At 57.2% G+C, this 14,608-nt stretch overlaps 1 protein-coding gene across 2 annotated transcripts; it reads left to right on the forward strand.

Moving 5' to 3' along the window:
• Positions 1–4,506: 4,506 nt before the first annotated feature.
• On the forward strand, positions 4,507–13,809 carry NFATC4 (nuclear factor of activated T cells 4). Of its 2 annotated transcripts, none has more exons than XM_025443223.2 (10): positions 4,507–4,839; positions 5,895–6,990; positions 8,409–8,571; positions 9,166–9,365; positions 9,692–9,864; positions 10,345–10,485; positions 11,447–11,502; positions 11,775–11,901; positions 12,105–12,686; positions 13,433–13,809. In XM_025443223.2, the coding sequence occupies exons 1-10, from the start codon at positions 4,740–4,742 to the stop codon at positions 13,498–13,500; spliced, it is 2,706 nt and encodes a 901-aa protein (XP_025299008.1). In that variant the 5' UTR covers positions 4,507–4,739; the 3' UTR covers positions 13,501–13,809. The 2 variants fall into 2 exon arrangements, with proteins under 2 accessions (XP_025299008.1, XP_025299009.1); XM_025443224.2 differs by having other exon boundaries at positions 4,725–4,839; positions 12,105–12,365.
• Positions 13,810–14,608: the final 799 nt, after the last annotated feature.

Below are 14,608 nucleotides of genomic sequence, written 5' to 3' on the forward strand. Positions count from 1 at the left end.
TATTATTATTTTTAATTAATTTATTTATTCATGAGAGACACAGAGAAAGGCAGAGACGTAGGCAGAGGGAGGAGCAGGCTCCAGGCAGGTAGCCTGATGCGGGACTCAATCCCAGGACTGCAGGATCACACCCTGAACCAAAGGAAGATGCTCAAACACTGCCACCCAGGCGTCCCAGAGATGGGCTTTAAAAATGATATACTTCAGTTGTCAAATACGTAAGGTATACCATTGATTTTAGATGCTGTTATTGAGAGTCTAAGTCAGAAAAAAACCAACGTGTAGGCTGGGATGGCAATGAAGGGAATAGAAAGGAAGTAGATAGATACTGGATGAATAAAACTGATACTTCTTTACAGTTATGGGGGCAAAGAAATATAATTCCAGCTTGACAATTGGCAATTCTTAGGGGCTTTGTTTATAAGTTAGGTACCTAATGCCTAGAACTGCCTCCGAACATAGAGGAGCTTTGATACATATTTTTTGTTTGACTGAATGATCTTGTACAGGATATATCTTAGCTGACTCATATACTCTCCAATCATCTTTTTCCTCTTGCTGTTACTGTGGCAACCAACTCTTTGCAGGTGTCACCTGACAGTATCTGCTTCCAACTACAGCTCCTATCTTTTGCCTTTGCCTGTGGACTCTTTTGCTGTAGTCTTGTGGGGCATCTACCATTTCTGACATGTGTGTAAACCTGGAACAGTGAGGGAATTAACACTCAAGGGGCAACTTTTGACCATGGGGGGGGGGTGAGTAAGAGTGAGTGTATAAATATTCCTATGTCTCTTTCATAAATATTTTTAAATTAAATTAATTAATTTAATTATTGGGGCATCTGGGTGGCTAAATTGGTTAAGCATCTGTCATGGGCTCAGGTCATGATCTCAAGGTCCTGGGATCAAGCCCTTGTGACAGGCTCCCTGTTAAGTGGGGAGTCTGTTTCTCTCTCTCCCTCTGCTCCTTCCCCTGGTCATGCTTTCTCTCTCTCTGCCAAATAAATAAAATCTTAAAAACTATATTTATTTGAGAGAGAGAGGAGCAGGGGGAAGGCAGAGGGAGAGAGAGAAGCAGACTCCCTGCTGAGCAGGGAGTGTGGAGCTCTATCCCAGCACCCTAGGATCCTGACCTGAGCTGAAGGCAGAGGCTTAACTGACTGAGCCACCCAGGCACCCCTCCTCTCTATGCCTTTTTTTTTTTTTAAGATTTTTATTGGGGCACCTGGGTGGCTCAGTAAGTTGGGCTCTGTGTTCTTCTCAGGTCATGATCTCAGGGTCCTAGTATAGGGCCCATGTTGGGCTCCCTGCTCAGTGGGGAGTCTCCCTCTCCCCCCTCCCCCAGCTCATGCTCTCCATCGCTCTCTGTCTCGCATAAATAAAATCTTAAAAAATATATATTAAAAATTGTATTCATTTGACACAAAGAGAGTGCACAAAGCAGGGGGAGGGCAGCAGAGGGAGAGGCAGGCAGAATGGGATGGAGCCTCATTCTGGGGCTCCATCCCAGACACCCAGGAACCCTTCTATGGCTCTTGAATCACATTCTATGTGGCTCCCAGTGGGACAATGCTCCAGTTGCTCAGATAGTGATCAGCTGAGTACCACATCCTTGGGCCTGCCTTCCCAGTTTCCCTCTTCCCATTCCCTACCTGCCTTGTCTCTTGTGATTGCTTTCCACAAAAAAACTGCCTACATGTCATTCTGGCCTCAGGCTCAGCTTTTTGGGGGGATCCCAGTCTAAGACTGATTCTATGTAAGATGTGGCATGGAGGAATTTGCACTGGTAAAGGACCCGCAGACCTAGCTGTCACTAACCTTCCTTAAAGAGGTGGGCACTTTTATCACCATTTTCAGATGCACACGTACTGACAGGAAAAGATCGCCAAGCCATTTGTAAAGGAGAAAAACAAAACAAAACAAAACAAAAAACAAAAAACAAAACCAAGTGGAGGAAAATGCTTGTAGCTGCGGTCTCATGTTCCTGAAAAGAGTAGGTGTGTGTGCGTATATGCTAATAAACGTATACAAAATAGTGGTCTATCACGGTTTGCTATATAGTTTTGTATGGCTTGAATAGTTTACAAGGAGAATGTATCTGTGTATTAAAAAAGATAATATCGTCCGTCAGCAAGGCCGCGGAATCAGCCCTCCGAATGCCGAGAGCGCTGCACCAACACAAGGTGAGATAGCAGGGCAGGGCTCAGGTTTGCCCGCTAGGGGGCGGCGGAGCGAGGACAAAGGCTCCGCGGGCGAGAAACCTGGGACAGCCGGAGGGAGGGTGGTTGGGTCTTTGCGGTCGCCTGGAAGCAGAAGCGTAGGGCAACCTAAACCTACAAATACCCGCTTTTCCACAGGCAGGACGTTGCAGAAGTCATAAATTCCATCCCTTTGCCGCAGCCCAGACAGATCGGAGGGTTTTCAGACTCCAGGGGATGCCCCCCTCCACCGCCCCGGAGAGAAGCTTGGCACTCTGCGCGGTCTTCAGGCTCGTTCGTACCACTTTTGCGCTCAACAACTCTCCCCTCTGTTCCCCTCCTTACCCCCCGCCCAAAACCCGCAGAGGGGAAATTGAGTCACTGGGAGGCGAGGCCCGAGTCGCCAGGGCTCTGTGTGCCGACGCCAGCCCTCGGGGCCTTCCAGATGCTAGGAGGGGAGGGTTCTCCAGGAAAATATACAAAGGCGGGTGAGAGGGGGAGGTGGCTGGCTGGGCAGGAGCTGAGCCAGACACATGGAGAAACGCTGCCCAGGATCAAAGGAAATATGACATTTGAAAAGAATGTGCACGTCTGCTTGTGCAGCGGGGGGGGGGGGGGGGCGCTGGGCGGCGTGTGGGGAAGCAGGCGCTGGATTAGGGTCTCTACGCGTGCCCTTCCAGCCTCCGCACCCTCCTCCTAGGTGGAGGCTGGTCGCGGGTCTCAGGGTGCTCCTTGCTCTCCCTCCTCGTGGGTCTCCTTCCTTTATTTCCGAGATGAAACTGGAAGGGAAATGTAACCTGAGGAGACCAACCAAAGTGGGGGTGGAGAAAGAAAAATCAAACCAGGCCGCCTCCCCGCTCGGCCTCGGAACATTCTTCTCTCCCCGCCGGCCTGGCCTCTAATCCCCGCCCCCTCCAGCGTCGCGGTCCTGGGCTCCCAGCCGGAGCAGCTCCGCACGTCACAGGGGTCCCCGGGGGCGGGGGGGGGTCCCCAGGGCGGGCCAGCGGGAGGACGGGAGGGAAGGGAGGGGAGCCGCCTCGGCCGCTGCGAAGCTCCGGCTCGCTGGGCCAGCCCTCCCCTCTTCCCCTCTTCCCCTCTTCCCCTCTTCCCCTCTTCCTCTCGGCCCGGCAGAGCCTGTTTCTCATTAGAGTAACGGGCGCGGTCCCCGCCCGGCTCCCGAGTGTTTGTAAACGTCTGACCCGAGGGCCTGGACTTAACCCTTGAGTTGCGGGTCTGGAGCGCCGCTGGGGGCGCAGCCCTGAGCTAGAGGGATTTAGGTTAAAGGCCTCTGCAGCCGGTTAGGGAGGTGTGAAGTAGCCCTCCGGTGTTGGTGCCGGGGGTGGGGGGCGACCTGGTACCTCCCACCCCCTGGTGCGGCTTCCGAGTCAGAACCTCCGCTCCAACTCTCTCACTCAGCAGGGCCCCACCAGGCCTGCCCTTCCAGGAAACTCCAGTCCAAGTCTTCCTTCCTCCCCTCGCCCAGGTGACAGGTGTCCAACCCCGAGGCCCGCACGGTCGCCGGGCTCCGGGCTCTTAGAAAACCTGGCAAGGACTTTCCAGGCTAGTCGGAGCGGGATGCCATCGGATCGAAGATTCGTTCCAGACTACAGTTCTAGGGAGGAGGGAGCCGACTTCCCGTGGCGGCTAATTAATGGCCCCTCTGGGTGGCTGGGACCGGGGCAGCGGTAAAGCCCGGCCTGGATCACCGCCCAGTAAGGGGCTATGGACTTTGCACAGTGCCCCAAGACGCCTAAAAGGTCTTCACCTTTGAGGGTCGGGGAGAGACGGTGGCTGGAAGGGCTGACTCGGCAGGGCTTCCAGAAAGCCGACGCAGGGCGGCCTCAGGCGAGGGATGACCTTTTCCTTTTCCGAGCAGCCCGTAGCCACTCTGAGCCCCAGAGCCCGCTGGGCCTCCAGGCCTGGAGCGAAAGGGGAGGCGAGGTGTCCTTCCTGGAGAGCGGCTGGTTGCACAACTCTTTAGAACTTAAGAAAGGGTATCCCTGGGCTTCTCTACACGATGAGCCCCGGATGTGGCCGCTTTAAGGCGCTCGGACCCGGAGCCCCCGAACTTAGACCAAGTTGGGGGTGTGCGCGGTGGTAGTGCACCCTGCGGGGTGTGATTGTCGCGAGTGCGGGCCAATAAGCTTCAGTAAGGTCGCACCACGCTTGAGGGACCGTTTTCCAATTCAGTTTTGTTCTCTCTCTCTTTTTTCTAAGGGGAGGGACCGGAGCGAGGACAGGGGGAGGGAGGGTGGGGGAGGACGAGGGGCGCGTGGTTTTCTCATCTCATCCCTGGAGGAGGGGCTGGAGCATCCCGGGCAGCCAATCAGGGACAGGCTGGGGGGGGCGCTTTGAAGAAGTTTGGGGAAAAAAGTTTGGAAAAGTTTCTATAATAACGAGGGGGCGTCCGGAGGGAGGAGGCAGCGGCGGAGGAGGGGGCGTCTCAGAGAAGGGGAGGGAGGGAGCCACGGGTGAAGATACGGCAGCCTCCTGAGCTCCCCCCTCCCACCCAGACCGGGACCTGGGGGCTCTGGCCGGCTCCATGGGGGCAGCGAGCTGCGAGGATGAGGAGCTGGAATTTAAGCTGGTGTTCGGGGAGGAAAAGGAGACCCCCCCGCTGGGCGCGGGGGGGTCGGGGGAAGGTTAGTGCGGGGCTGGGAAGGGGGTCTCGGGGTCAGCGACGGAAGGGCCCGGGGACCCCGAGCCTGGGGATTTTAGGGCGGCGAGCCTGGGGTGGAGGATGAGGGACTGAGAGGCGGAGGGGAGTCGCGGGGCTCAGGGGTCTGAGGCGGTGGGGCTGGGGGCCGGGCACCACTTTCTCCTTTTTAGGTCGTGACTGGGGTGGGGGCGGGGGTGCCGTTGGCTGCGCGCCGCCTCTCGGCTGGGCCGTCTGTCACTGGGATGGGGCGCGGGCGGCCAGAGCGGCCGCGAGAGCCCCGGGCGCCGTCAGGGGCGGGGGGGGGCAGAGCCTGCGGCTGGCGGATCGGGCCCGGGGCCGGCGGACCCGACGCCGCGGGCTGGGGGAGCTCTCGGGCCCCGCCACGGCGCCCCTCCCCCTCCCCCGCCGGCCGCAGGGAGAGGCAGCTGGCGGGGACTGAGCCGGGGGCGGCGGCCGCGGCTCTCACGGAATCCGCGCTGCCAGCGCCCCCCTCCCGGGGGCCGGGCCCGGCACGCCGCATCCCCTCCGCCGCACCCCTGCCGCCAGATGGGGGGAGCGAGGGAGGAGCCACCTCCCCTCGTCGCCGCAGCCCCGGCGCCCCCCCCCTTGGCCACCGTTGCGATGGCAACTGGGGCTCCTGCCAGCACCGTTTGGGGGTTTGGGAACCGCTGCTAATTGGGTTCATGTGTGAGTCGCCCCCAGCCCAGCCCAGCGCCTCCCTAAACACGCCTCCAGGCCCAGCTCCAGCCCCTCTCCAGCCGGCTCCCTCACCTTAAGACCCGCCCCGTCTGGTACCCCGGGTCCCAGGGCCAGGGGCTCAAGGCCTGGGACGTCTGGATCCCTGTACTCCTCGAGGTCCAACTTTGTTTTTGTCTTCGTGGCTCTGAAAGGCACCCAGGAACCCATGCTGAGGAGGGGGCGGCATAGAGGACTTGGAGGGCTGGTCACTCGAGGGGCCCAGACGTCTCACCTGCTTCTCTTTGTCCCCATCTCCCGTGGCATCCCTCTCTCTGTCCCCCTCCCTTCCCATTTTGACAGAACTGGACTCAGAGGACGCCCCGCCATGCTGCCGTCTGGCCCTGGGGGAGCCCCCTCCCTATGGCGCTGCCCCTATTGGCATTCCCCGGCCTCCACCCCCTCGGCCTGGCATGCATTCGCCACCACCCCGCCCGGCCCCCTCACCTGGCACTTGGGAGAGCCAGCCTGCCCGGTCAGTGAGGCTGGGGGGGCCGGGAGGGGCTTCCGGGGGGGCGGGGGGAGGCCGTGTTCTCGAATGCCCCAGCATCCGCATCACCTCCATCTCTCCCACGCCTGACCCGCCGGCCACGCTGGAGGACAACCCGGATGCCTGGGGAGACGGCTCCCCCAGGGATTACCCCCCGCCGGAAGGCTTTGGGGGCTACCGAGAGACAGGGAGCCAGGGCGGGGGCCCCTTCTTCAGCCCCAGCCCTGGCAGCAGCAGCCTGTCCTCGTGGAGCTTCTTCTCCGACGCTTCCGACGAGGCAGCCCTGTACGCAGCCTGCGACGAGGTGGAGTCCGAGCTGAACGAGGCAGCCTCCCGCTTTGGCCTGGGCTCGCCCTTGCCCTCGCCTCGGGCCTCCCCCAGGCCATGGACCCCCGACGACCCCTGGAACCTGTACGGTCCGAGCCCCGGAGGCCGGGGGCCGGAGGATAGCTGGCTGCTCCTCAGCGCTCCTGGGCCCACCCCGGCTTCCCCACGGCCCGCCTCTCCATGTGGCAAGCGCCGCTATTCCAGCTCCGGAACCCCGTCTTCAGCCTCCCCAGCTCTGTCCCGCCGCGGCAGCCTGGGGGAGGAGGGGCCCGAGCCACCTCCACCACCCCCATTGCCTCTGGCTCGGGACCCCGGCTCCCCCGGTCCTTTTGACTACGTGGGAGCCCCGCCTGCGGAGAGCATCCCGCAGAAGACCCGGCGGACTTCCAGCGAGCAGGCGGTGGCCCTGCCTCGGTCTGAGGAGCCTGCCCCGTGCAATGGGAAGCTGCAGTCAGGAGCTGAGGAGGCTGCGGCTCCTTCCGGGGGTCCTCGGAAGGAGGTGGCCGGCATGGACTACCTGGCAGTGCCTTCCCCACTGGCTTGGTCCAAGGCCCGGATTGGGGGACACAGCCCCATCTTCAGGTGAGGATTGTGCCTGGCACCACCTGTGTCTCCAGCCATCCCATTGAGGGAGCAGGAAAGTCAAGGGATGGGTTTCAAGAAAGGTCCTGGTTCTGTGCCCTTGGTATTTCAAAAGAGAATCTGAGACAGCTTGACTGCTGCCATTTTTCCGGTTTTGGGGAGAATTAAAAGACAATACAAGACAAAATCAAAGCCCCACCCCCTCCAGACAGAATTTGCAAAAGGACAATCACTCCCTGTGGACCAGTGAGGTAAAACCTCCCACGACCCAGAAGGATCACTTAGGTGAAGAAGGAGTGCCTCCAGTGTTTCCCCCACCCCCAGCTCTGTGTTGGCACTGGCTGGGCTTGAACTTGGCTGGATTTCAGCCTTATGCCGGGTGGCAGGAAGTCTCCCTTCTCTCACTTAATTTCTAGGGCCCGGACTTATTGATTAAAAGGATAGATGCTAATTTGAATAAAATAGCTGGCAAGTCAAAGGATTCAGATGAAAACAAGCAGTTCTTGCAGTTCTTGCACTCCTTTCACTCTCAAAGAACCCTGCCAGCTTCAATAATCCTAAATCTTGGGATGTCAGATGGAGCTGGCTCCATCCAGGAAAATTTCCTGGGGAGGAAAACCTGAATGCCTGTTCCCCTGGGTTCTTGTAGGGCAGGGTTTCACACCCCCAGCACTATTGATATTTTGAGCAAGATAATGATTGTATGGGGCTGTGGTGGTCACAGATGACTTAGCATCATCCCTGGCCTCTGACTACTAGACACTAGTGACACCCTTCCTCTAGCTGTGACTACCCAAAGTGTCTCCAGACATTGCCAGCCACCACCTGGAGGATGTCTTCAAGCTCAATGCAGGAAAATTGCCCATCTGTAACCCCCAAATTTCTGGAACTAACCTATCCAGGCCCAACTAGTAGAAAAGGTGCTGGAAACAATCTTGGCTTCAGTCAGTCACTGGCTTGCTTGGCCTGCTGGATTCTACTCCTTGAGCCTCAGTTTCTTTATTTAAAAAAAAAACAAAGGGATGAACCTCTGAGGACTTTTCTAGTTTGAAGTGGTATTTCTTTACTTGACTCTTCCTATCCAGGTCTGGGGATTAGGATTAGGATTAGGATTAGGTCTAGGTTCACTTCTGTATCCAGATGAATGAACCCTTGTCACCCCAAACCTTGTGCTCAGAGCTGGAAAAAAGGGATTCTCAGGCCTGGTGCCATCTTCCACGCCCTCATCTCAAGGGACCCTGAGAGGGCTGTGTCCTCTCTCCCGTTGCTTCTGGGTTTTTGGACTGTTTTATTTCTGCTGTGATTTCCTCTCTCCCACACCCACACCCCCTCCTCCCTCACATCGCAGGGAGCTGGGCGCAGTGCTTCTCTGACTGGAGTCTGGGGCTGCAGATGCTCAGTGCTCTTCTCCTATCCAGGACCTCTGCCTTACCCCCGCTGGACTGGCCTCTGCCCAGCCAGTATGAGCAGCTGGAGCTGAGGATTGAGGTGCAGCCTAGAGCCCACCACCGGGCCCACTATGAGACTGAGGGCAGCCGAGGAGCTGTCAAAGCTGCCCCTGGTGGTCACCCTGTAGTCAAGGTAAGGGGCAGGGGGCAGGCCCCATAGCCTTTCTCTTCTCCAGTCCCAGATCCCTGCAGATGGGCTCCAGCTGGGCTGACCCATGGCAGTGCCCTTTCCCACACTCCTCAGCAATGACCCTGCAGGCGGCCTGGGGGAGGGGCTGGAGTTATGGCAGGAAGGGTGCATTTCAAGGACCCGGATATACTTTCTACTCCTCTGTCCCTCCACCCCACCCCCATCACTCTTCCCATGGGACACCAGCCTTCTGTCTACTCTGGAAAATGGTGGCGTGCCAGATGTGGGGGCTGGGTTAGGCTGAGGCCAAAGTTCACTGGGAGTTAGGTTGTCTGTTGAGTTGGGCCAGTCTCTCTTGGAAGATTTTTCCCCTTTGCCCAGCCCAGTTTGGGCCTTATTCCAAGAATAACACTGTGAACTCCAGGCCACGTTTTCTCCACAGCTGGTGCCCAATCTCCACCCCCTACCCCCAATCCTTTTCAGGATATCCTTTATCTTTCACCATCCTCATCCCCTGGTAGACTGAAAACCCAGGGATGGATGGAGGATGAGACAGTGGGGATTTCAACTGGGTGGCCTCTCTCTTCCCTCTGCCAGCTCCTAGGCTACAGTGAGAAGCCACTGACCCTCCAGATGTTCATTGGCACTGCAGATGAAAGGAACCTGCGGCCTCATGCCTTCTATCAGGTGCACCGTATCACCGGCAAGATGGTGGCCACGGCTAGCTATGAAGCTGTTGTCAGTGGTACCAAAGTGTTGGAGATGACCTTGCTTCCTGAGAACAACATGGCAGCCAAGTAGGTCCCCACTTCATTTCCCCTCAGTGTTCAGGCTTTCGGGCCAACCCTCTCCATGAAGTCTAAGCTAGGACCACTCTTCCTCTTCCCAGAAGAGCTAGACCTCACCTCTAGGAGGAGGTTGCAGGCTTCTCACCATCTAGAAGAGGACTTTGGGGGCTAGGGAGCACCTTGGACAGACCACCTGTGATTAGAAAAATCACTCCCCTCAGGCTCCCAGAGGAAGTCATTCAGGGCTTTGGATGAAGGGTGGGGGCTTCCCTCTTGTGGAGGCATCACTCTTCTGGCTTCAGCTAGAGGGCTTGCCTTCCACTCTCTGCCTTCAGCATTGACTGTGCTGGAATCCTAAAGCTCCGGAATTCAGACATTGAGCTGCGGAAGGGGGAGACAGACATTGGGCGCAAGAACACACGTGTGCGGCTCGTCTTCCGGGTGCACGTGCCCCAAGGCAGCGGGAAGGTCGTCTCGGTGCAGACAGCATCAGTGCCCATTGAATGCTGTGAGCAAAGAGGCCCTGTGCCAGCTCTATGTCTCTTGCCACTCCTTCTCTGCCGGTCTGTCTGGCTTCCTATATCTTCTGCATCGTGTTCTGTGTCCTGTCTGTCCCATGGAGCCCTGAAAAGGACTCAGCACTTATTTCTGTTATGGAGGAGGTGGAGGCAGTGTTCTAATTTATCTCCTCTGCACACTCTGTCTCTGGGCTGGACTAGAGTGGCCTTGTCCTCCATCTGTCCCTGGGTGGCTCTGTGTACTTGTTTGGGTAACTCTGGCCTTAGGTGACCTTGTTCACCTCTCTCTGTCCAGGTTCCTTACCTGGTCTGTGTGACCCCAGGGACACTGTTGATTTCCTTGTGTGTCTGCTACTGGGGAGGATTCCTCCAGGGTCCTGTGGCAGTTACTCCAAGGGCGGAGGGGTTTGCAGAGGAGGCTGTCCTCTGGTACACAGCCCAGCCAGCTTCTTTCCTGCACTGCTCTGCAGCCCAGCGCTCAGCCCAGGAGCTGCCCCAGGTAGAGGCATACAGCCCCAGTGCCTGTTCTGTGAGAGGAGGAGAGGAACTAGTGCTCACTGGCTCCAACTTCTTGCCAGACTCCAAGGTGGTGTTCATTGAGAGGGGCCCTGGTGAGTACCCACGGGGTGAAAGATCTCTGGCACTGTCACTAAACTAGCAAGCTGAGCCTTACCTGTAACAGAGAACAGATAGATTGCCCTTCCCATTGTCCCGATTCCCATAGGGAGATGGGTATAGCAGCAATCTCAAATGCTCAAGAGAGGGGCGCCTGGCTGGTTCAGTCAGTAGAGCATGTGACTCTTAGTCTCGGAGTTGTGAGTTCCAGCCCCACATTGGGTGTAGAGATTACTTAAAAAAAAATAAATAAATAAAAATACTCAAGATGATGAACAAATGTAAGAAATCCACATTCGTTTTATTAAAGGGGAGTCAGCTTTGACATAATTTACTCCCATGTGGATGGGCTGTAAAGAGAAGGGAAGAGGGGACTTATACCCTCACCACTCCTGAAACCCTCCTGAGTTATGGCCCTGGTGGCACAGCCATGATTACAAAGCCTGTGAGGCGCCTCAGGTCAGCTGCAGGGCTGGAGAAGGGAAGACCGAGGGGTCCAGGTAAAACCACCAATCTCCCCTAACCTTGCCCATCAGGAGCCCCAGCCCCTACACTCAATATAGCACCCTGAGACTACACTGAAGCAGGTTCAGAGGTCCTGGATCTTGAGAATGGGGTCTTATCTCATTGCCTTCCTTCAAGCTAGGACCCTTTCCTACCCTTGAACTTCCTCCCAGCACTATCATGGGAGGGGATGTTTGGAGCTGGATGGGAGGGTTCAAGAGTTGTCTCCATCATGAACTCTCTCTGGTTCCTGGGCTGGCCTTGCCATGTCTCTTGGTTTCTGTTTGCTACCTCTTCCATCCAATTGAATAAACAAGCAGTGGGCTCCTCTGTGAGCCAGGCCCCGTAGGGGACTTTTGAGTCTGGCCTCTGCTCTAGCAGGAGGAGAAATGGCAGGGGGGCAGAGGGAAGGGGCTGGGAGCTGGGCTGGAGCTCTGTGTTCCTCCTGCACAGATGGAAAGCTGCAATGGGAGGAGGAGGCCACGGTGAACCGGTTGCAGAGCAATGAGGTACCAATGTCACTAGGGCACCCATCCTGGGTGGGTAGTGGGAGAAGTCAGGAAACTCCCAACTATGTCTCTTACCCATGGGAATGGAGTCCAGAAGCTACCTTTGCTGGAGGAGGTGGCCTGGCTACTGTAGAAGCAGGCTCATCTCTAGGGAATGAATTTGATGTTACGCAAATGAAAAAAAGTGAGGAGATGGAGTTTGGGTCCTTGGAAGGGCTGGGTTGAGCCTGGATCCCTGAGGGCTCCCTGACTCATCCTGTGCTCTTTCCCAGGTGACGCTGACCCTGACTGTCCCCGAGTACAGCAACAAGCGGGTATCCCGGCCGGTCCAGGTCTACTTTTATGTCTCCAATGGGCGGAGGAAGCGCAGTCCTACCCAGAGTTTCAAGTTCCTGCCTGGTACGCTCTAGGATGGCCCATGGTAGGGGTTTGGGAGGTGGGGGTGTGGGAAGCTGAGGCAGGGGCGAGAGACATGCAGTGCCCCATCATGAGGGGCCACAGGAGGACTGAAGCCTGGGGACAGAGACATGGTTGGAGGTTTTGTAGTGGGGAGACAGTTGGCCCTCTCACCAGCGTGTTCTCCTGATTTACCTTTTGCCTAGTGATCTTCAAGGAGGAGCCTTTACCGGACTCATCTCTCCGCAGCTTCCCTTCAGCACCTGGCCCCCCCTTTGGCACTGACATGGACTTCTCACCACCCAGGCCCCCTTACCCCTCCTATCCCCATGAAGACCCTGCTTATGAAACTCCTTACCTGTCAGAAGGCTTCAGCTATGGCACACCCCCTCTGTACCCCCAGACGGGGCCCCCACCGTCCTACAGACCTGGCTTGCGGATGTTCCCTGAGACCGGGGGTGCCACAGGTTGTGCCCGCCCACCTCCCGTTTCCTTCCTTCCCCGGCCCTTCCCTAGTGACCCCTATGGAGGACGGGGCTCCCCATTTCCCTTGGGGCTGCCATTCCCTCCTCCAGCCCCCTTTCGGCCTCCACTGCCTTCATCCCCACCGCTTGAAGGCCCATTCCCTCCCCAGAGTGGTGTTCACCCCCCACCTGCCGAGGGATACAATGAGGTAGGGCCAAGCTATGGCCCTGGGGAGGGGGCTCCGGAGCAGGAGAAATCCAGGGGTGGCTACGGCAGCGGCTTCCGAGACAATGTCCCTATCCAGGGTATCACGCTGGAGGAAGGTGGGTGTGCGACTGGGGGCTTCGAGTGTGAATGTGTGCAAGAGATTGCTCTGCATGTTTGCTGAGGGCTGGAGTTTGGCTTCCCAGAGATGGGGCATCCTCGGTCCCTCAGGGCCAGTCGGAGGGTCTCAGGAGGCAAGTGCTCGGTGCATGTGGCCACCTGAATCCAGTTAAACTCAGTTCCAAAGGGTGCATGGAAAACCTGCCCCAGCCCTTCTGCCTCTGCCCTCTGCCCCAGATCACAAAATCTCAGGGCTAGAAGCACTTTCCAGCTCATTTAGCATAGCTCCCTCAATTTGTGGATTTAGGCACTGAATTTCAGAGAGGGGCAGGGGCTTGCAGAGGTCCCAGTCAAGCATGCTTTCCCTTCCTCAGCTCTCCCTTGCACATAGTGACTGTGGTCAGGATTGGTGTTGAGGAGCCTTGTTATTTTGTGTCTCCTTCTTACTCCTGACTACACACACCTGCAGCCCTGCTGACAGCAACTGCCCTAACCTTGCAGGCCAAGCCAGCAGGAAAGGGCTGGGATGGGGGCCTGGGAACCCACATGGATGGAACTGAGCGAGATTTGATTGGGACCAGATATCAAGACACATTGGGGGAACTGAGGCCCAGTGGAAGAGAAGCCAGTGGAGGAGGACCCTAGAGGCATCCTAGACTGAGGCCTGCCTGGAATGGATTGGGGGTCTCTGGAAAAGGAGGGAACCAGTCCCTAGCCCAATTGTTCAACTGCCCCTCCTTTACAGTGAGTGAGATCATTGGCCGAGACCTGAGTGGCTTCCCTGCACCTCCTGGAGAAGAGCCTCCTGCCTGAAGCATCGCCTGGCAACCCCAGCTTCCCCCAGCCTTGCCCACTTTCCTTCATCCCGGGGTGGTGGTTCCAGAAGCTTGGGGCCAACGTGGCTCCCCTTTCTCCAGCTTTTGCTTCCTCTCCCCTTCCCCTAGCAGAGGTGTGGCCCTTGGGCCTGGTGCTGCCATGGAGGACTAGGATGGGAGTGGGGCCCGAGGCCAGGTGCAAGGACAGACTGAAACTGGAGTGAAGGCTGTGTCTAGTTGTGTACAGGCCACGGTGCTGGGAGGCTGGGGACAACTTGATGGATAATAAACTGCTCACTGACTAGTGCTTCAGGCTCCAGAAGTTTTTGGAGAGAGAGAGATGGGGCAGCTTACTCTAGCCCTGGCTCAAGAAGGCTTAAAGATTGTATCCCAGAGAGTTTCTCAGTGGAGGGGTGCTGGGGAAGATTTGGAGGGACTCCAGAGACTCCCCAGCTGGGGTGAGGTTGGGGTCCAGGGCTGGAGGAGGCCTCTTCTCCACGTGGGTTCAGATTCCTTTAGGAGCTTTGGGATGGTGCCCAGGGACTTGTGTGTTTTCAAGTTCCTTTCTCTTGCTGCTGCTCAGATAATCCTGATTCAAGATCACGAAACACCAGTCTAGTCTCTCTCCCTCATTTGTAGAGGAGAAATCCCAGGCTCAGAGAGGGAAAGGGGTTACATAGTTAATCAACTAGCAGGGTGAACACCATACTCCTGGGCACCTTCAGATACCCTGACCCCTGGGGCTCAGGCCCCACCCAGGCCTATCTCCTTGGAGTAGGGTTGGGGGTGAGGGAGGGCTGGCATGGATCCATCTACACTGGATTCTCCCACCTCTGGGGGCTGTGAAGACCTGAAAAGAACTGTGCTTCAGGGGTAGACTGGAAACTGAGCAGCTCTCCAGCAGCTTTGGCTACCACTTGCCCTGGCTCAGGGCATTGTATGATCTCCTGGCCTCTCTTGCAGGTACACCCACATGTTACCACTGACAGGCCAGGGTTGGAAACCTGGTTTACCCCAACTGACAGGCTATGGGATCAGCTAGTGGGTTGGGGAGACTCAGACCTTGTCTGCCCTGCTCCCCTGGAGCCTGGCATGAAGTAAGGATG

The sequence above is a fragment of the Canis lupus genome, chromosome 8, assembly GCF_003254725.2.
Source record: "Canis lupus dingo isolate Sandy chromosome 8, ASM325472v2, whole genome shotgun sequence".
Classification (NCBI taxonomy): Eukaryota; Metazoa; Chordata; class Mammalia; order Carnivora; family Canidae; genus Canis; species Canis lupus.

Excerpts from the sequence above, each read along its gene's own strand:
- NFATC4 (XM_025443223.2), top strand. The coding sequence starts at position 4,740 with ATGGGGGCAGCGAGCTGCGAGGATGAGGAGCTGGAATTTAAGCTGGTG. Across the intron at positions 4,840-5,894 it reads CGCGGGGGGGTCGGGGGAAG|AACTGGACTCAGAGGACGCC; the intron begins GTTAGTGCGGGG and ends CCATTTTGACAG. Across the intron at positions 11,503-11,774 it reads ACCGGTTGCAGAGCAATGAG|GTGACGCTGACCCTGACTGT; the intron begins GTACCAATGTCA and ends GCTCTTTCCCAG.